This window comes from Typopeltis vanoorti, chromosome 18, assembly GCF_054136105.1.
Source record: "Typopeltis vanoorti isolate ZY-2024b chromosome 18, IOZ_Tvanoo_1.0, whole genome shotgun sequence".
NCBI lineage: Eukaryota > Metazoa > Arthropoda > Arachnida > Uropygi > Thelyphonidae > Typopeltis > Typopeltis vanoorti.
In genome coordinates this window covers 50272694-50296210 of record NC_143566.1, presented here as the reverse complement: position 1 = coordinate 50296210, position 23517 = coordinate 50272694, and the positions used below count along the sequence as shown (strand labels likewise).

At 34.1% G+C, this 23517-nt stretch overlaps 1 protein-coding gene across 1 annotated transcript in view; it reads left to right on the top strand.

Annotated features, from left to right (window-relative positions):
• LOC150096662 (oxysterol-binding protein-related protein 11) overlaps positions 1 to 23517 on the top strand; it is a 263387-nt gene that overhangs the window by 215183 nt on the left and 24687 nt on the right. Inside the window, exon 10 of the mRNA XM_090408675.1 lies at positions 22177 to 22250. Coding sequence (XP_090264801.1) covers positions 22177 to 22250 — 74 coding nt within the window. The remainder of the gene's footprint in view (positions 1 to 22176; positions 22251 to 23517) is intronic.

The following is a 23517-nucleotide window of genomic DNA, read 5'->3' as shown; positions in this document are numbered from 1 at the left end:
TGGAAAAACTTTCAACATCTATCTCTAATGCCAGCAAAGATTGGTAGAGCCTTTGCTACTAATGGCTCACTCAAAAAGTTAAGCAAGTTTGAGTGCACTTAGTAGTTGGAAGGAGATCAATCATTCGATGCTGTTGGCACACTCTCCCTCGATGAGTCTTTGGACTCCTTGGAGGTGTCACATAATAATAATAATGCAGTATTTTTTTATTAATAAGGTGTGACACCTTTTGGCTACTCATATATGGAAATATGACTTCTGCTTTACTTCAAACTTGGTATGACTTCTGGGTGTGGCTCCCACTGATGAGACCTTAATAAATGTTGAAACTGGTTTTGGTAGTGACCCTTCCCATAATGCATAGCATTATACATGTCTGTAAAGATATGTGCTTTGTATTATGAGATACTAAGGCAAGTAATGTGAAATCATTAGCCTCTATATATGAATTGTCCAGTCATGAAGTTACGCCATGTGCAAATGTTGTTTGCTTATACTTGAATAAAGGATTAAACCATGAATATAATTTCTTGGCATCTTTAATTTATCTTGCATTTTTTTTTAAACATCAGAGTAATTAAAGTGTTTATTTTAACACACATTCTTTCTTTAAAAATTAAAGATCACAGAAGTGCCTTTTCTTTTCTTTCCTTTTTTTTTTTTTTTTACATACTCTTTATTAGAACACCGTCTATATATTGTGTCATTTTGATAGCATCATAAAGCAACATTTAAATAATTTTATTTAAAAAAAAAAAAAGTCCCCTTTGCTGCCATGCTGCTAATCATGAAATTTACTTACCAGTGACATTTCTTCATTACCCATTTAATGATGGTGAGCAAATGCTATATAGACTAAGGAAAATCACTTTCTACTGTATCACAAAAGATCCTTTGATCTTTTGCCAGAAGAAACCTCAATAACGAGTATCCCAGTCCAGTTGGTATTCCTCCAAGTATACTAAAAACTTATGTTCCAGTATGAACACATTTTGTATTGCATATATATATATATAAACACACACACACAAGCTGCCACATTTGTTTGGCATCCATCAAACAGCATCATGAAAGCAGACTTTTATCAAGGCTCTCCCTAAAAGGGACAATTAAATTTGACTATTGAACTATCATCTTGTTTTCTTCTCCTTGTCCATGCAGTTAGCCTAGTGGCTATGCGCTTCACAACCATATGCCTGCGGAAGGAGTGTCCTAGGTTCGATCCCCGTTGACGACGTGAGGAGCTTAAGGATCTTTTTCTCAGCCATAGCCAAGTTAGCCAGTCTTGGGTGTGGACAGCAGGATCCTCCCCCCCCCCTCCAGTTTATTTGGGGTCTTTCATCCCACAAGCAGGCAAGCTAGCCTCGTGAACATGCCACTACAATCAAAAAATATTTCCCCCCCCTCAGTGGCAGGCCGGCTGAGGATTGTACTAACAAAGTCATATTTATGTAACGAGCAGACTCTGCAATGGAAGCGGGAAAAACGTGCAGAGGAAGAAGATCCTGTTTTCTTCTCCTTAATCCTTTCAAAAATAATAGAGAAGGTCATTAATAGCCAACTTCTTCACTGTCTGAAGTCTGTGAATTAAGTAGTATCAAAAATATGGATGCAACTACTCTCATTCCAAAGTTGTGTCTGTGAATTAAGTAGTATCAACAATATGGATGCAACTACTCTCATTCCAAAGTTGCTGTCATAAATTATTTCAACTTCAAACCACTTCAATTTTTAGTTTAAATCAGACCATTTTATTGATAAAATTAGGATATTTATAATATTTTCTAAAACTTGTTAAATCATCTCAATTTGCAAATAGAATATTTTTAATAAAATTCAAAAATAATTCACAGTTATAATAATTGTAATAACTTCACTCTAACTAATTGGGCAATACTACTACTATAGGTAAGAATGCTATTAGGAAACACTTTTTTTTTTTTCTCATAAGCAGCAGCAGCAGCATCAAATTACTATGTATCATTAAGGAGTATATATACTCCTTAGGGGTATATATATTTCACATTATTACTACCTTTCTGTCAACAGTTATTTTCAAATTAATCTATCATTTATCAATATCTGAATATTGTCAGATTTAACATTTCCATCTTTTAAGACACTACTGAGTGCACCAACCTACTTATCTTTCTTCCCTTGGGTGATTTTTCCTGCATCAAACACCTCTTTTTGCTAACTTTTCTTCTCCTGTTTTATGTAATGGATTATCTTTGCTCACACATTCTGAAATGTTAACAATGCCAGGTTCTTGTTTGCTATCATCATCATCAATTAAAATTTGATGTTTTAAGGATACTTGTGACATAAAGACTGAATAATATATGTACGTAAACACAAGAAAGATATTTAATTAACCAAATATTTCAGTCTGGAAATAGCAAACCATCTTCAGTGGCACTACAAGAACAGTTTAAAAAAAAAAAATGCAAGGTGGAATAATAACAATAGATCATTTAAAAATAGAACAAGCCGCGTGATGTTATATCACTAAGTATTAAAGGGAATATTTTTAAGCAGAGACATGATTGAAATAAAGATATTAATTAATAATATTAAATAACATAAAATTAATATGAATTAATGAGTTATCCTGATTAGACTTTCCCAGATTTTTGATATAGATATACAATCATTCCGATTCAGGTTAGGACGATGGAGTAAGGCCTCTATGCTTTCTTTGAATAAACGTTCAAATTTATAACGGGATCTATGTAAGAAGTTTTTGATCAAAGGATGTTGGTTAGTTTCAATCCCGTGCTGAGCCAATCCAGATTTTTCAGGTTTGTTGTGATAAATGGAGGATTGATGTTCTTGGATTCTTTTTTCAAGAGAACGTCCAGTTTGTCCAAAATAGGAGAGTTCACAGTTGCAGGGAATTTGATAAACTCCAGGAAGAGATATAGTTGAGCGTTTGTCTTTAGGAGAAGGAAAATGAGAAGATAATTTGTTAATAGGTGAATACGTAGCTGTTAATTCATATTTCTTCCGAATTCTTGCAATAGGTTCTGAAATCCCGGAGATGTAAGGAATTGGAACTCGACGTATTGAATCTTCGTTGTTTTGTGGTGGATTATAAGAATCGAGAAGATGTTGAGTACTCTTTTTTGGAAAAGCCATTGAGTTTCATGTGTTGATGGATAGTAGAAAGTTCTTTCTGTAGAAAATTAGAAGTAGAACAATTAGTTTTGGCTCTTCTGATTAGACATTTTATGATTCCTGTTTTTTGACAAGGATGATGGGCTGATTCTTTAAGAATATAATGACCTGTAAACATTGGTTTCCTGTAAACTGTAGTTGTAAGAGTATTTGAAGGTGACCAGATGAGGAGAACGTCTAAAAAAGATAATTGGTTGTTTACTTCCATTTCCATAGTAAACTTTATACGACAATGTAAGGAATTGATACTGTTTAAAAAAGAAGGTAAGGAGTCTTTGTTCTGAGGCCATACAGTAAAGATGTCATCTATATATCTTACCCAAAAGGATGGTTGAGGGAAAATAGATGAGAAGAGGACTTTTTCTAGATGTTCTAAATAAAAGTTGGCTAATGCAGGAGAGAGAGGACTTCCCATGGCCGTTCCTTCTACTTGGCTATAAAATTTGTTTTGACATAAGAAATATCCAGAGTGTATTACGAAATATTACGAAATATTGAATAAAACTATTCAATTTCATAATACACTCTGGATATTTCTTATGTTGTATACGTTGAGTTCCAATTTTTTATTCACCTATTAACTAACAGCTACTTATTCACCTATTAACAAATTACCTTTCCATTTTCCTTCTCCTAAAGACAAACGCTCAACTATATCTCTTCCTTGAGTTTATCAAATTCTCTGCAACTGTGATTTCTCCTATTTTGGACAAACTGGACGTTCTCTTGAAAAAAGAATCCAAGAACATCAATCCTCCATTTATCACAACAAACCTGAAAAATCTGGATTGGCTCAGCATCGGATTGAAACTAACCACAACATCCTTTGGTCAAAAACTCGCCTCTTACATAGATCCCGTTATAAATTTGAATGTTTATTCACAGAAAGCGTAGAGGCCTTACTCCATCATCCTAACCTGAATCGGAATGACTGTATATCTATATCAAAAATCTGGGAAAGTCTAATCAGGATAATTCATTAATTCATATTAATTTTATGTTATTTAATATTATTAATTAATATCTTTATTTCAATCATGTCTCTGCTTAAAAATATTCCCTTGAATACTTAGTGATATAACATCATGCGGCATGTTCTATTTTTAAATGATCTATTGTTATTATTCCACCTTGTATTTTTTTTTTAAAACTGTTCTTGTAGTGCCACTGAAGATGGTCTGCTATTTCCAGACCGAAATATTTGGTTAATTAAATATCTTTCTTGTGTTTACGTGCATATATTATTCATCATCATCATCAAATTCCTGACATATACCTCAAGCGGTGTACAGGATACGATAGTACTATATGAAAAATTACATCATTACTAACTTCCTATCTACAATTTTCCTCCAAATTAGTCTGTTACCTGTCAAGACTCTAGCATTATCAGATCTTATATTTCTATCTTCTAAGGCATTTTTTACTGTATCAATTCACTTATATCTTGATCTTCCTCTGGGTCTTTTTCCTGCCAACATGGCAGACAACACTTGTTTTGCTAATCTTTACTCTCCCATTCTGTTTAAGTGACCATACCACCTGAGATTAGCTCTATGCTAACGAATTCCTGGATGCTGATAATGTCAAGTTCTTTTCTAATATCCTCGTTTTTAATATGATATTGCCATTGATGCCATCTGTTCATGCCCCTAATCTTTCTCAGAGCTCTTGTATCTGCAGTCTCTAGTCTTTGGTCAAGTGTTTTACTTCTTACCCAGCTCTCAGATCCATAAGTTGAAATTGACTTGATTACTGTCTTGTATACTTGAATACTGCCTAATTTAGTGTTTTGGCTAATTTCTCTCTTATTCCATATAAATTTATTCAGCTGACTTCCTACCATACTAGCTTTGTTGTGTTGCCTATTTCCATATTTAATTTACCATCTTCACTAAAAATCCTGCCTAAATGTCTGAAATGCTTTGCTTGTTCTATAGGTTCTCCATTCACAATGTAGTTGATTTTTTCAATGTTTCTGCCTATTTTCATTGTCTTTGTCTTTTTAGTGCTGACCCTCATACCATATCTATTACAACAATTATTCACTTTAGTCAGGGAAAAGAGCTGACATTAACATTTCCAATTTTGATATCAGGTTTAATACCACTTTCCTTCATAATATGATCCATATTATGAAGGAAAGATAGAACTCTAGAAAAGAAAGTAGTTAATTGTATTTGCTGGAATTAAAGAATAATACAAGCAAATTAAATTACAATGGGGATATTTGACTACCATTGGAATATATATATATATATATATATATATATGCACCAATGGAAAAAAGAAAGTAATGAAAGTTTTTACTCCTTTCTGCAAGAAATAAAGTAAATAAGTGCCTATCTAGTGGTAATGGAAGACTTTAATCTAGAACTGACAATAGTAAAATTAATTTGCTCATCAGTATACATAGCAAGCACAGAAAAAAATGGGAGAAGTTAATTATGTTATGCAGCTGACATTAACATCTCCAATTTTGATATCAGGTTTAATACCGCTTTCTTTCATAATATGATCCATATAGATAATGAATAACAGAGGGGATAATGTGCATCCTTGTCTGACACAAGATTTAACATTAAACCACCTTCCTGTACTTCCTTCAATTCTAACTGCCGACTTACAACTGAAATAAAGACTAAGTATTGCTTGATAAAATGCCCCATTGGCACTATATAACTGTAGCGTTTTGAATAGCTTCTCTCTTGGCACCTCGTCATATGCCTTTTCCAGATCTACAAAACTTAAATACAAATCTTTGTTATATTCCCATGATTTCTCAGCTGTCTGTTGTAAAGTGAAAATGTGATCCTGACTGCCTCTATATTTGACCTGAATCCAGCTTGTTCTTCTCCAAGCTTCTCTTCCACAATCCTTCTCAACTGTTTCTCAAGTACATTTGTATATATCTTATCAGGAACACTCATTAGAGAAATAACTCTGTAATTCTCACATTCAGTTTTATTTCGCTTTTTATATATGGGTACAGAGCTCTACTCCAATCATCTGGAATTCTTCCCTTTGTCCAGGCCACTGTAAGACTTTTATACCTCCATACGTGAGCATTTCTGGTCAAATATCATCTACTCCTACTGCCTTTCATACATACTGAAGTATGGATATGTATTCCTGACTGCATGCCTGGTCAGTATTTTTTACCACTGTGCTGTCATTACTGCTTGTTTCATTTAGCAATTTTATGAAGTAATTACCCCATACTTCAAGAATATACTTTTCTCCTGTTTTCATGTCACCTTTATCATCTCTAATTCCTTTTAGAGAACTCTTTCCTCCCGCACTCTCTTCTGAGCTTTTTCAACAACCTCCAGAATATCCTGTCACCTTCTTGATATATATTTTCTATGTTCTTATCAAAGTCCTCCCATGATGTTTGTTTAGCTAGTTTTACACAGTAATAATAAATTTAGTTTGATCCTTTATCCAAGTGTAAGCAAACAAAGTTTGTGCCTGAAGTATCTTCTGGACTGAGGCAACTTGTGGTAAAGGTGGACCAAGCTCTCATCACTCCTTTTCTCACTATCTCCCATAATGCAAAGTACATCTCCTTGAGGACATGTATAATGCTATGCATTAAGGGAAGGGCCACTACCCAGACCGGTTTTGACCTTTATTGAGGTCTCGTCAGTGGGAACCAGACTCAACTGCCAACCTCAAGTCTCATAGCATATCCTATTTTCACAAATGAGATATAGCAGCAAAACGGTGTTACCATATTTGAAGAAATGTCAATAATAATATGCCGGAGGCTGTAAGATTGGAACTCCATCACTGAACTTCTCATTAGTACGTTCTAATTGGTAGGATATTTAAATTGCTTTCAAGTTTCAAAACTGCTGGATTTAAATGTGCAAGACAAGAATACAAGTAAGGTTATGAATAAGGATGCAAAATGAAACATAAGAATCTAATTAATACTGGCTGGAATGTTGAAGAATTGGCCAGAAAGGTTGAGCTACTAGATTGACTTTTAAGTAAAAAGGATATAAAAATTTTACTAACATTTGAAACCAAGAAATGAGAGGCTCAAGACTAATTAATAATTATAAACAATTTTACAATAGTGTAACTACTAAGTAATGAGAATGCCAAAGCAGGAGTAGCATTGATGATACATAGAACTCTAGAAAAGAAAGTAGTTAATTGTATTTGCTGGAATTAAAGAATAATACAAGCAAATTAAATTACAATGGGGATATTTGACTACCATTGGAATATATATATATATATATATATGCACCAATGGAAAAGAGAAAGTAATGAAAATTTTTACTCTTTTCTGCAAGAAATAAAGTAAATAAGTGCCTATCTAGTGGTAATGGAAGACTTTAATCTAGAACGGGCAATAGTAAAATTAATTTGCTCATCGGTATACATAGCAAGCACAGAAAAAAATGGGAGAAGTTAATTGATTATGTTGTGCATATTTAAACTTACAAACATTCTTTCCACACAAAGATACATACATATATAAAAGCACTTTGAGGGCAAGTGGTAAAAAACACAAATTAGTGAAATGTGTTCTTGACATGACGATTTTCAGCTCTGAGTTGGAAACTGACCACTTCCAGTTAGTCTCAACAGTTAGATTTCCTCTATAATGTTGAGTATAATGAAAGCAGAAACTAAACAAGAGGATTATTCAAAGTCTCTCTCTCTCTTAAAAGATCCAGTATGGTGCCTTTTTTGGCAGAAAGTTAAAAAAACAGAGATATACACAAATCAGTTGAAGAAGATTGGTTTAACAATCAAATTCTCTGAATGTGATGCTATATTGTGAGTGGTTGGTGTATTTAGTGCTCTTATAAAATGGATTTTTATCTGTTCTATTGTAGTTTTCCCTTAGAAAATTAGTATTTTTTTATAACATTTTTATTAGGATATTGCTATTGCAATATTAAATACAATTTAAAAATATGTTATAAAAACACTAAATATTTTAAAAACACACAAATCTGCACTAATATACTATAAAACACTAATTTTCTAAGGGAAAGATACACAAGAAATGGAACACTAAGAAGAACAGTGAAGTCAAGAACCAGAAGGCTTACTCCACTAATGAGGATGTTGAAAATGATTTAACCTCCAAAATAACAAAATTTAAGCAGATTGTTAAACAGACTACATGGGTACTAATGACAACTAGTAAGAAATTCATAAGTTAAAAATGCCAAGAAATTATATTCTCGATTTCATCCTTGGGTGAAACTTCATGGTGGACACAGGAAGTTAAAGAGGCAGTGAAGGAACAGAAGAAAGCATATCGAAAGTTCCTGGCAAATAAGTCAGCTTGTGCTCTTAGAGAATACACAGACAAATCTAAGAAAGCTAACACTATGTAAAACTGGCTAAACAAAAGTCATGGAAGGACTTGGGCAAGAACATACTAAATAAACATCAAGAAGGTGGCAAGATATTCTGGAAGTTGTTGAAGAAAGAGGAGCACTGTAAAAGCAATAGAGATGATAACGGTGACATGAAAACCGGAGGAAAAAAGATTGCTAAATGAAATGAGCAGTGATAGCACAGTGGTAAAAAAACACTCGACAGGCATGCAGTCAGGAATACGTATCCATACTTGAAGTAGAAAAAGCCATCAAAGGCCTAAAATGTGGAAAGGCAGCAGGAATAGATGATATTCGACCAGAAATGCTCAAGTATGGAGGTATAAACGTCTTACAGTGGCTGCACTACAATATTCAGAAGGGCTGGACAGAAGGATGAATTCCAGATGATTAGAGTAGAGCTCTCATAGTACCCATATATAAAAAGTGAAATAAAACTGAATGTGAGAATTACAGAGGTATTTCTCTACTGAGTGTTCCTGGTAAGATTTACGACAGTATACTTGAGAAACAGTTGAAAAGGATTGTGAAAGTAAAGCTTGATGAAGAATGAATTGGATTCAGGCCAAATAGAGGCTGTCAGGATCAGATCTTCACTTTACAACAAATAGTTGAGAAATTATGGAAATATAACAAAGATCTCTATTTAAGTTTTGTAGATCTGGAAAAGGCATATGACAAGGTGCCAAGAGAGAAGCTATTCAATATGCTACAGTTATATGGTGTCAGTGGGGCATTATATCAAGCAATACATAGTCTTTGAGTTGTAAGTCAGTAGTTAGAAATGAAGGAAGTACAGGAAGATGGTTTAATGTTAAATTTGGTGTCAGACAAGGATGTTATCCTCTCTCTTATTCATTATCTATATGGATCACATTATGAAGGAAAGTGGTATTAAAGCTGATATCAAATTTACAGGTGTTAATATCATCTCTTTGCTTTATGCTGAAGATGTTATACTTCTAAATAAATCTGCTACATGTCTGCAAGATTCCCTTATTAAATTGAGTAACTGTTGTAATAGATATGGTATGAAGGTCAGTATTAGAAAGACAATGAAAATAGGCAGAAACATTAAAAATATCAACTGTATTGTGAATGGAGAACTTATAGAACAAGTAAAACATTTCAGCTACTTAGGCACGATTTTTAGTGAAGATGGTAAATTAAATATGGAAATAGACAACAGAATCAACAAATCTGGTATGGTAGGAAGTCAACTGAATAAATGTAGAAATTATCCAAAATACTAAATTAGCTGTATACAAGACAGTTTAACTTATGGATTATGTAGTACTGTCATATCCTGTACACTCCTTAAGGTTATATATCAGGAATTTGATGATGATGGTGGTTTCATCCTTTATCCAAGTGTAACCAAGTGAAAAAAACTTTCAATATCTATCTCTAATACAGAGTATATTAGTAAGTAAGTGTGACACCGTTTGACTACTTGTTTATAGAAATATGACTTGTGCATTACTTCAACCTTAGTATCACTTCTGGGTCTGGTTCCTACAATGAGATCTCAATAAAGGTTGAAACGGGCCCTTCCCATAATGCATAGCATTATACATATCCATAAGGATATGTGCAGTGTATTATGGGATGCTAAGGCAATTGATGTGAAGTCATTATCCTCTATATACAAGTAACCCAGTCATGAAGTGACTTCATGCACAAACTTTGTTTGCTTACACTTGGATAAAGGATGAAACTGAAAATATAATTTCTTGGCATCTTTAATTTATAGTATAACTAAGTGAAAAAATGATCAACAGTATGAGAAAAGATATGAAAGGGTTGTTGGAAGAAGCAAGAGTGAAAATGGTTGTAAGTATATTACCTAGATATGATAGAAACTAATTAAGAAGGGCTATAATGGCAAATGATTCAATCTGTAGAAGGAATGAATTCAAGTTTTTGGATGTGTCGAGTGAGTTTGAGGGAAGAATGAATTTGTATAAGAGGGATGGCATACACTTGAATATGTTAGTCTTGAAAAATTAATTGGTATGAGACCTAACACGGGGAAACTAAATTGTGATGGGAGGACTGTGAGAAATGGTGTGTAAGAGCAACAATCTTATGTAACTATGTTATGGATGGGAGTGGGCATTATCATGGAAATGATTGCGATGAGAATAATTTTGTGTTCCTCCAGTTTGGACCTATCAAGCATAGATGTCTGAATAAATAAGACAGTAGATAAGAATAGAGATCTTCAAGTTGTTGAACTGTGTCAAGTAGACTACAGACAAGAGTATACAAAAAAAAAAAGCATGCATGAAGCTCATGTATGTACATGAATGTTAGGAGTATCAAAATCAAAGGGATAGTTTGTTGCACTGGTCAATACGTTGGTACCTCCGATTATAGGCACTAGTGAGAAATGGCCATCAGGCACACACTATTTAGTATCGAGTGTAAAGGATATGGTAGTTTTAGGAAGGGAGGGCTCAATTACTTGAATCCAGTTAGCATTGAGACCTGTGACTGTAATACTAGTAACAGTTCTTCACGTAGCAGTGAATTTGAAGCCATCTGGTGTGAGGTGGATTTGTAACAGTATTGAATAACTAGTGGATTGTTACACTCCTCATGGTTTGGATGCCAGTGACAAAATAGATCACCAAATAAAGACAATGAATGTGAAAAGAGTAATCATAATGGGAGAGTTTAATTATCCAAACATTGATTGGGTAGTAGTAAAATCTCATGAGAAGAATGAAACTGAATTTATTGAGCTGCTGTGAGACAACTTTCTCAAGCCGCATGTGACAGAAGGAACTTGAAGTCAAAGAGGGTTAGATTTGAATATAGTGTCAGAGGGGAGTTTCAGTTAAAGGCATAACTATTCTGTTTCCTGTTGGTGACAGTGATCATGTGGTACTCACTTGGAAAGTAACTAAGTTTATCAGTGTTCCATTCAGAAAGGGTTACATGCTGAACTACAAAGCAGAAAGTTATAACCAACTGAGGAGTTTGCTGGATTCTGGTATCAGAATAACTGATACTTTCACACATGGTATTGGTTGTTGACTAGGAAGAATATCAACAGCACATTGGAGTCATTTATAAAATATCTAAATGATGCCATATTGGAATGTGTTCCTACAATCCAAAGAATAAATAGGATAGAAGTGAAATGAATGTGTAATCTTATTAAGCAAGAAATTCGTAAGAAAAGGGATGACGTGGAAGGAATACCATGTGCATAAGGATGATGGCAGTTATGAAAATTATAAGCAGCAGATCATAAGAGTCACAACTGTTAACACAACAGAATTCTATCATTATGCTGCAAATAAAAGAAAAGAATGGATATGAAAGAATAACTCTACTGAATGCAGATAGTGTGAGAGTGACAAATGCAGAAGAAGTTGTTCAGCTAATAATTGATCATTTGCTAAAAGCTAACAACTTAGTGAATTGTGCTCATTGATACCTTTTCACTGGATGAAGAAACTGAGGTGTTTGAAGAGGAGGAGGTATTAGAACTGTTGCACAAACTGAATAATGATTCATCAATAAGGACTAATGGGATATCAGCATGGATGCTAGAAGAGGTTTCAACTAAACTGGCTATTTCTTTGAGAAAACTATATAATTTGAGTCTCAGAACAGGGAAAATTCCACAAGACTGAAAAGAATGTATGATAATTCCATTGTATAAGGATGTAATCCAACTATTGACCTATCAGTATCTCTGGAGTGGTGGTGAAGATTTTAGTAAAATTGGTTAGGGCTCACATTCAGAAATGGGTGACAGAGAATCTCTACTCTGCAATGAACAGCATGAGTTTACTTAGAGAAGATCATGTTTGAGCAACTTGCTCACATTCTATTATAATGTTACCATTGAGTTAGATAAGGGGATTGGATACACCATGATACTTTTGGATTTTGCTAAGGCTGTTGATGAATACAGCATGGAAGTCTGTTGCATAAATTGAAGAATATGGAATTGTATTATAAAATATTAGTGTGGAGAAGAGGATGGACTATATCCATATAGCAAAGATTGCAAACTGAACTCAAGATAATTGCAATGCTGAAATGAATTTTGACATGTAAAGATAACCAGGTCATTTTGCCGTTTTTCAAGGCTTTGATAAGACCTTACTTGGACTATTGTGCACAGGTCTGATTTCCTGGTTTGCTTAGTGATTCTTATCCAGTGGAGAGAGTACAAAGTAGTGTGTTGAAAATGTCAGGATTATGGAATACTGATTATGAAGACAGATTGCAAATTTGTAGTAAACTAGTAAATAGGAGAAAAAGGGGTGATATGATTGAGACTTACAGGATTTCAATAGATGTAATTTTTCATCCTACAGAGGGTGGGAAAAGGACAGGAAAGCCTCCTTGGAAGTTGATAAAGAATGCTGTCAAGAATGGGTAAGAGTCACATTTTTCTCTGCTAGAGTGGTAAGTGATTGGAATGGATTGCCATTGGATATTGTATGTGTGAGTAGTGTGAATGAATTCAAAAAGAGGTATGACAGGTGGTGTGGGTAGTGTGTGTGTGACTCCCTGGTTAATAATAATAATAAAATTTAGGTAAAAAGAATTGATGTCATCATAAAATACATCTTAGACAGTGGGAAGATGATGTGGCTAGGATTATCAAAAATAAAAGAAACAGTTTCAAGAAGTGTTTATCAACTGGATCAATTTTAGATAAAATTGAATATAATAGGAAGAAAGCCATAGCTAAAAGTGAAGTGAGGAGAAGACACACAGAAAGATGGAATAATTTCATATGTAAATCAGAGAGAGCTTTAACAAAATTCAGTCAAATAACTTATAAAATTTTAAATACAGTGGTTTCCATAAATTAAGGAACAAAGAAAAAATCACGATAACTTAAGGCAGGGGAAGAAAAAAAACATCTGAGCGTCAAGTACATTATGTAAAATGTGATGCTAAATTTGGTTATTCCATACAAATGAGTGGCACTATCAGTTGTGTATTCAAATGAACCACAGCATAAAAGCAAGCATTTTGTAGTGGTTTTCCATTTTGTATCTGTAGTGAGAACATGACATTGATAGCAGAATTATTGGATATGGCTGTGAGACATCATTTAAGCAGTGAATTCAGGTAGCAAGCCATTGTGAGACCAGAGGCTGGAAATTCAGATGGAAGTAGCTAGATGGTTACATGTGAGTCGTTCCATGGTTCACAAACTGTGGAACCATTTCCAACAGTTACAAACAGCATCCCAGAGATAGAGTGAAGGAAGTCCATGGGCTATGACCACAGTGAATGACCAATATCTCAGATTATCTGCTCACTGAAAAAGGAGTCCTACCTCCTAATCAGCTATAGGAACATTAGTATCTGCTTCCACTGTGTGCAGAATGTTTCAGGAAGATTGTCTGTATGTTAGTTGACCAGTAATCTGTGTTCCCCTATCCCCACACCACAGGAGAGAACATTTGACATGGGCCATTTTCCATATCAACTGGACTGAAGATCAATGGAGGTCAGTATTGTTTACAGTCTTAATACTTAGTCTTACAACTTATATCTTGCAACTTATAGTCTTAATTTCCTCTACAAAGTGATACCAGGCATGTTCTGATCTGGAGAGAACCAGGGACATATGTAAGTTGTATAATGGTTTGGGGAGGCATATCGTTGGGTGTACTCACTGACCTGCATGTGCTTCCTGACAGAACCATGAATGCTGCAACTTATTGGATGAGGTCCTCTCCCATGTTTTCCATTTGCAGGTGCAGTAGGGGAGACATTTATCCAACAAAATGATAATGTTCATCCTTATCAAGTGAAGCTTGTGAACTAATATCTTCAAAAAAGAGACTATTATATATATCGACTGGCCAACCAGGTCTCCTGACCTTAATCCTTTTGAGCATGTCTGGATGTGAACCTTCCCCAAAACCTTGAGGGACATAGGAAAGGTTTGCAGGTTATTATTACCAGTAGAACTCTTGTACATCATTATAAATAGCGAAACACCATAAAACATCATGTGAGTTCATTATTGCTGTGAGGGATCACGAAAAATGCAGGTTATTATTACCAACTGAACTCCTGTACACCATTATAAACAATGAAATACCATGAAACATCGTGTAGGTTCAGTATTGCTGCGAGGGATGACCAAATTCCTGATTGAGGCACTTTCACACTCTCATTTTGAATTCTTGTTTTTGACCATTGTCTTCATGCACCCATTTGTTACTGAATTAAACTATAATTGTTGAGTATTACTTTTATAGTAATACTCAACAATTACTCATATCATACTGCTTTTCACCAAATTGCATAAAAATTCATCATGCAGTTTTTGAGTTATCATGATTTTTCTGTTTGTTCCTTAATTTATAGTTCCTGTTCCTATCAATGGTCCTAACTGGCATCTAAGTACCCACGACCTTTCCAAGTATTCTCAGACTTCGCAACCATAACTCTAAGATAAGGTAGTTAGCCCTATGCCTCCAAGTGTGTCCTATGTCTATAGATGCATGTGTTCACAGATTGCCTGTTCTGGAGGACAAAAAAACCCAAGTTTCTGGGTAAAAAAAACTCCCTACCTCTGTATGAGATTGGCTAACTCACCTTTTGTCAAACGAGACCAGTTAAAAGTTCCTCACATCACTGACGGGAATTAAACCCAGGTCTTTCTGACCAAAGTTCTTCGTCTATACCTACTGAGTTATGGATGTTCCCTTAATTTATAGTAACCAGTATAATTTCATTCAAAGAGAGAGAGAGAATGTAAGACTCACATTGATTTCCCCCCTTCTTACATTCTTTCTCTCTTTCTATGCAGTACTTTCAGCATTTAAAGTTGCATACTATCAAAAAATTATAAATACACAGTCCAAATATGAACTAGCAGAACCCATTTCTTTCACTTCTTTGAGTGATTATTAAATAACTTCAAACACAAAGTCACTTGCAGAGGATCAACATAGAAATGTTCATCCTCTGCAAGTGACTTTTTCTTTTGAAGTTGTTTAATATATCTTTTTTTTTTTTTTTTTTTTCTCCCTTAGTCCTAAATGGACTGTTGGGTCATTCATGGCTGGTAGGTGATAGTCTTGGTTAGCCTCCTCCAGTCATCTCGGTCTCTTGTTCGTGATGTCAGTTGAGAAAGGGAGGAATTTGTCCATTTTTTGATGTTATCAGTCCATTATAATCGAGGTCGGCTCCTAACCCTTGGTCCCGGAACGATTCCATCTAGTGCTTGCTTTGGAATGCCATTACCCCTCTTCACATATCCGAACCATTTCATCTGTCTTCTTCTGATGACTGTCAGAATATTTTCCCTTTTTCTCCCGTCTATTGAATCAATCAGTTTTCGGACATTTTTCATTGGTTTCGTGAACGGTATAGGGGATTCTCAAAAGTCTTCTGTAAGTTTTCATTTCAAAAGACAGGAGTCTCCTCTCGTCTTCCTTCAATAAAGTCCAGGCCTCGCAACCATACAAGAGGACAGAATTCACCAAGGTCAATTAGTCTTAGTCTGGTTGTGATTGATATTCTGTTATCTTCCCACAATGGTTTTAACTTTTGTAGGGCCACGGTTGCCTTAGCAATTCGGTATTTAATGTCAGTTTTTGAACGACCATCTTGACTCAACGTGCTTTCCAGATACGTGAAATTGTTTACATTCTCAATTTGTTTATTGCCAATTTGTATCTTTAAGAATTTAATGTCTGATTTTGAGATTATCATTGTTTTTGTTTTTTGTAGGTTTATGTATAATCCATATTTTTTTAATGTTCCGAAAACACGGCTGGTTATCTCTCGTAATTCTTCTTCACTATCTGCCAGAAGATCGATATTGTCTGCAAAACGTAAGTTATTTATTCTTAGTCTGCCAACTGCTATTCCAGTGTCATATTCATAAACAGCTTCATCTATGACATATCCAGAAAACAATTAAAAAGAAGAGGGGACAAGATGCATCCCTGTCTTCCCCCCCCCCGTTCTGCCCAGAATAATATATCATTTACAGAACTGAATTGAAATGTGTTCTGCCAGATTAAAGTATTTGTATTTATCCTTTCCTTCATGGATACACAGTGATCAAAATACATTATAAAAATTATGGAAACTACTACCATATTAAAATAAAACTTCAGTTTAATGTAAACCAAATAATCACTTTGGCATTTCAACTTTCACATTAAGGTCATCATCTGGAGTTACACCTATACACTTCCAAATCAAAAAAAATTAGAATAATAATAAAAAAAAAATGTTTTGAATGATTTGCAATTCTAATTCATTGCATAAAAAATAATTATTAGAAAATATGAATTAGCATCATCTAAATCTACGTACTTTGTAGATTATATGACCATGTTAAACACATAAATATGTAATATAAATTATAAGAAAACTGTTATGTGAAAACATTCACAAAATTCGAATAATTTTTAATGTGGTTCAAAATATTAGAATAATGCGAAATAAATGCACAGAAATTACAGTCAAAGAGAAACAACATGATAATTAGTACTTCTTTTTGTGTTCCCCGTAATTTGTATGGCCGTTCGTTAACAATTGGGCATATTATTTACTAGCGGTTCAGTCTTTTTTTTATCAAAACATGACCATATAGTCTACAGACTAGAAACAAGTTCATTTTTGTCTCTTGGGGCAACTTCTTGATGATGTTTCTTCATAATTCCCCACAAATTCTCAATGGGAGTTTAAATCTAGTGAGTTTTCCAGCCAAAGACATTGATTTGTCTTTCTTTGAGCCATCTAGTAGTTGTCTTGGAAGTATGACAAGAAGCTGAATCTTGTGAAAAAAGAAATCACCATCGCATAAATCTTCTGATGCCAGTAACATAAAGCGAATCAAGAATTTCTTGGTACACTGTGGAATTGACTCTTTCATACACAATACACAGCCCACTTGGACTCTCTGTAGTCATACAAGCCCATACCATGACAGAAGTTGCAAATTTCACCAAACGTTTCATTCATTCTTTATCAAATGCTTCTTGCTTAAGACGGCAAACACATAATATCCCATGATGACCATGGGACACACAAAACATACTTTCATTGCTAAAAAGTACCTTTTTTCCAGTCCTCTTGACCCCACAACAGCCTTTGCTTTACACCATCACATTCTAGCTGCCTTTTGCTTGGAAGTCATAAGTACTTTTGTCTAAGGCACATGTGATTTAAAACCCAATTTGTGAAGTCATCTCAACATCGTAGATTTAGACACGTTTTCACACCTAGTTCTTTTCATCTGCTGTGAAACTACCTTACACTTCAGAAGCAGTTTTTCTTCACGATATTCTTCGATCTTCTCTCATCTATTGATGTAGTTATTACCTGACTGGTATTTCAGCAATTATTTTGAAAACTCCAGTTATTAGAATACTGTCTCAATACTTTACTCATGCTTGCTTGAGAACATTTCAATTCCTTAGCTATAAACTGTTGTGTTTGGCCTTCTTTGTAAAAGAGACACCATACAATACTTCTTAGCTTCCGATATGCCACTCGTTCGATTCATGTTTAGCAAATGATTAACTGAAATCCATGTGCAAATGCTTCCTCACACCCAAGTTAGTCCCACAGCTACTGAAATATATGCTATTTCTATGCTCTTGTCATAACCAATTGGAAAAATTTGGAATATTCTAGTATTTTGAACCATATTAAAAATTATTCTAATTTTGGGAATGTTTTCAAATAACAGTTTTCTTATTGTTTACATGGTTTATATAATCTACGAAATACATAGATTTAGATGATGCTAATTCGCATTTGGTAATAATTATTTTCTATGCAATAAATTAGAATTGCAAATCGTTCAACACATTTTCTTTAATTATTCTAATTTTTTGATTCTGAGGTGTATACAAAGAAACAAGCTACACTACATTATACATGGTATGCTAAAGTTGCATTGATTTGGTCAACAGTTAAAAAAAATAATGGCCTGACCTCTGGTGGGAAAAACCTTACTATATCAATGAAGATGAATTACAGTATTCTGTATGCTATTTAAACCTTATTGCTGAAAATTTTAATCTGGAAATATCAGCTGTAAAAACCCTAATTATAGCCATATTGGACACCAAGATTTATTGGTTTCCAGTTGATACTTCAGTTCCCAATGACATTAATAATAAAATTCAGAAGTACAGCAGATCACTTTCAATAATGAAATTTGTAATCCAACAAAAGTAGAGATACATACCAGAATTAAAGCAAGACCAGTACTTACCTATGGGAGTGAAGCCTCGGCTATCGAAAAACAAGATGAATAATTAGACCAAATTAAATAATTCAAAAATTAATTTGTTAATTATTAATAATTCAAATAACAAAAATTAATTTATTTAAAAAAATTAAATATAATGGTGAGATTCCCTAAACTGGGAAAATTTGAGGTAGTCATTCTTTTTTAAATTAGGATGATGAATCAGTCATAATTCTTTAATACACTCTTGCCATTCACTGTTTTTTCCAAAGGACTATGTCTGAAAGATGATAGCATGATCTGCCAGACCTGATTTGTGTGACACTTATGCAAATGTAATCCCACTGTTCCTCTAAATGTGCTACAGGCATAACAGATAGTGAGCAGGCATACAGTTGATTGCATATCTCATAAGGATCAGCTTTGGTTTCATCAAACTCCTATATGTTATGAGGATTTGAAGATTATAAATGCAAATATAAATTTCATTAAAATGCCTTTTAATTACTTCAACTTTACCTTACACCAAAAACTTGCTGATATTAAATTTATGTATTTAGGCTTAGTTGATGGTTGAAGCTCTTATCCTGGTTTAATGGAGTGAAGATGGCACAAGAAATTATTAAACAGAGGTTTAATTATTCCAGTGTTTTGTCCCTGTCACAGAGACATCATCAGGAATACAGTATAAAATTTGTAACAATGCACACAAACCGCACAAAGAATAAATGGAAGATATTAGACAGAAACCTTAATTTCTTCCACTAGATATTTGATTTAAAGCAATGTACAGCCTTAAGAAGAGTACCCATTGTGGATTGTAAGTAGGCGACCTTGACTGCTGGGTGGGAGGTCTAAGATTACTACATTCCAAATCCTGAAGGGTTTTGCATAACATATTTGTTAAGATTTAGTTAGTTATTTTAAATTCACTGCTGATTTCAAAGTCTTTCATGTTTTTATTTATTGTAGTAGTAGTTGATCCCATTTGTTTCTGTGCAGAGTATTGAAAATGTTTTATCTTACTGACCATAATTGTGGTTGCTGATGTATTTCTTATATTCTTCAAGACAGATCTACCAGTTTGTCCATAATTCAATAAGTCAAGAACAAGGAACCTTGTATACACCTGTCACTGAGCTGGGAGGGAGTTGGTCTTTAGGAGAGCCAATAAGGACAGACAGCTTCAAATGGGATTTGAAAGCAGTAAAGAGATGTATTTCTTTATAGTTCCAACTATTTTTTACAGAGAATAGCATTACTGTAAAAGATAAGTGCAAAGGAGAGAGGAACATTTTGTTAATTTTTGTTTCATCATAGCAATTAGATAAGAATATACAACGAATTAACGGTGGAGGAAACTGGTTGGAACAGAAGTTGATGACTCTGTTAATAAGCATTTTTATGATATCATATTGGGAGGAATGGAATCTATATCTACCTATATGGATGCATTTTCTGTAAATTGAGAAAGAAGTGTACCATTAGGAAGACGTGTGATTAAAATCTTGAGAAAAGGTTTACTGTTGTTATATTCTTTTCCTATAGTGAACTAGATTTTGGGGTGCTGTCTGTTGTAAAGGAAAAATGAGTGATGTGTTTGATCCATGTGGCCAAATGGAAAACTCAATGTGTTTATCTAAGCCAGATAGGTTTGAGAATGATACTATCAAGGGCATGCTTTTCAAAATATTTCATACAAAAATTTGCTAGTAAAGGATTAGAGAGAGAGTGGGAGAGTCCATTGTTGCTATAGCATCTGTCAATATCCATTCTTAGATCTGCCAAAATTCATCTGAATCCTCTCCACTGCTTCCTCGTCCCCAAGAAACCCAAGGGACCAGACTTGAGCACAGTAATCCAGATGGGCGTACCCGAGGCCTTATAAAGAGGAATGATAACTTCCTTATCTCTGCTAGTTAATGTATTCTTCACTAGCCAAGTAATCTTATGGACTATCTTAGCAATATGTCCTCTAAACTTTAATCCTCTATCTATCTCTCTTCCCCCCTCCCCCCCCGCAAATCTATTCATCTATTTCCTGGAGTACAGTGCAATCAATGTGATACATGACTTGTAATCTATTTATCCCAAAATGCATAACTTCGCATTTCTCGACATTTAAACTCGCACTTATTAACTTTTGTCCATACTGACAACCTATTTAAATCATCCTGCAAGCTCTCTACAGTTAAGAAACATAAGAAACATATCTGCTGCCACTGTTATGGTTAGTCAGGTCTAGCAGACCATGCCTTTGACTCACTGCATGGAATCATATGGGAAGAAAAACTTCTATGCTTCACTGCAATAAATACGAACATAGAAGTTTTTGGAATTTGCAACAGATGTAAAACCTCAATGAATAGGGCTGTGTGAAACTTCCAAAGATTTGGAAAATAGTCATTCTTAGATCTGTCTACTTACCAGCACCCATAGAGGATACCAATTTTAGGACTAGGTTTTAATTTAATCTTCCACTTGTTCTTTGTGGTTTGTATACATACAGTAATCTACCACTTATCTGACCCTTCAGATATCAGAACAAGTTTCGAGTACTATTACACAGTGCTCTACAAAGAAGTCGGTTGGCATGCAAGAGTCGGTTAATTGAAGTGTCGTTGTTTTGAAGTCACAATTTTTATGTTGTATTCCCAATGATGTCTCTGCAACAGAGACAAAATATTGTAATTATTAAATCTGTTTAATTCATTAAGTTCCTTGTGTTGTCTTCATTCCATTATGCCATATTATGAGATATCAAATATATTTTTTTAACAATATGAGATACTTGTATTTAACCTTACAATCTCAGATATGAGATTGTCTTTATAGAGAACATTATAAAGACCTGTCGCAACTTGGTTACTTGTTTCTAGTTCCTTTTCACTATTTTTCATCTCTAAGAAACCAAGACAATCAACCTGTGCACTGTACAGATGTGGTCATATCAAAGCCTTATATCTTCTAAATATCAACTACTTAATAAAAACTAACAATTCTTACTTAATTGTTAGTTTTTCAGCATTCTCTGTGCTATTTTGTCTACATTTGCAGCATATCTCCTGAAATTCAACTCAATGTGTGCCCAAGTATTGTTTCCTTTCTTGTTGTATAGCTCCATCTGTGTAATGCATAGCTTTAATCTTTTCAACCCAAATTGCATAATATCTTGCACTTGCCAACATTGAACTGACAGCCCATTGTTCTTGCTCACAGTGTCAGTCTATTTAAATAATTCTGTAGATCTCTATATCATCTTTATATTAATTTGCTGATTTTTTTAAATGTTGTTTATAATTATTGTGAAGGAGGTGGAGGCTAAAAACATTTTGATAGCTTGTGTTTAACCTTACTCATCACACACCACATTTAATGTTTTTTTAATTTTTTTTTTTTATATTCTCTTTGTTACAGCTGGCTGCAAATTTTCCTATTGGACTTCCTCCAGGAGCAACAGTTGAGTGGGTTGAACCTCAAGGACCAAATAAGTATGGGATAATTCTGAATGTTTGTTTGTTTTTTAATCTAAATTTTATGATCCTGAGTTAAATTTAAGTTGTCTTCTTTTTGCATATTTATATGTAATGCTTGAAGCATACTGGTTATGTACAAAATAAAGGGAGTATCTCATCACTCTTTAGGCATTTATCAAACAATATGGCATGTTGCATTGACTGGTTAAAAGAGCAATAGTTAAAATGAAAAGTGAGAATTATTATACCCCTCCCCTCCTGCCACAGTAATCTTTCTATCCGATCCTCAAATAATCACACCAACAGTTAACCAATCTTTGAATGGGATAGCATTTCACTCCTGAACTCTACATAACCACACATTGAGTTACCTGACCAACAAATTCTGAATGTAATAGATAATTGAGGAATCATTGTACGTGTGCGTGTGTGTACATGTTGAGGTTTTTTTAGTTATCTTTTGCAGTAACACAGTTTTGACTCCAGCAACTATAAACTTCTGTTCGTCATGCATTAGCAGTGACAAGTTAGGACTTTAGTTCTTTTGTCCATTATAATTTGAATTGTTATTTCCTGTGAATTATTACAAGAGTTTGTGATCTGAAGCTACCAGTTTGAAATCCAGCAAAATATCAACTACTTAATAAATATCTTATTTTGTTTGTTGTGTTGTGTAATACCATCAAACATAAGGTGAACTAATGACATAATAGACAAGAAGGAAAGTATTGATATTTGAAATGATTTGGAAGTTGGTAACGTTAGAGATGAGGATGGGATCTGAGATCACCTGTAGTGGTAAGCAGATGTTTGTTAGATTGATCAGTCCACTTTTAGCTTCAATGAATTGCTGGAATCGGAAATTTGTAAGGATTTATTCCAATTTATGCACATAGGTTATCACAAAAAAAGTGGAGAATTATAGATCACTTAGTCTTAGCATTATAAGTTTGGCAGAATGAAAAATCTCTAGCACATCAGTACACTTTGGAGAAAGATGCACATGTTGTGTATCATGTAGAACTCAGCTGACTCGTACGATGTATCCTCTCCACTTAGGGTAGACAAATTTTTGCAAAGTTTTTAATATGTGTGGCATGCCAGTTTCAGTTTTTGATAGAAGTTTATTTGTGAAGTTAGTATTTGAACTCCTTAATTGTCTTAAAACTCCCAAATGGCTATCTATCTGTTACAAGTTATATATTTGATGTAATGAATTTTCTTTGCTATATGACATAATTCAATAAATTTAATGACTAGAAGCTGATCATTTTCTTAGAAA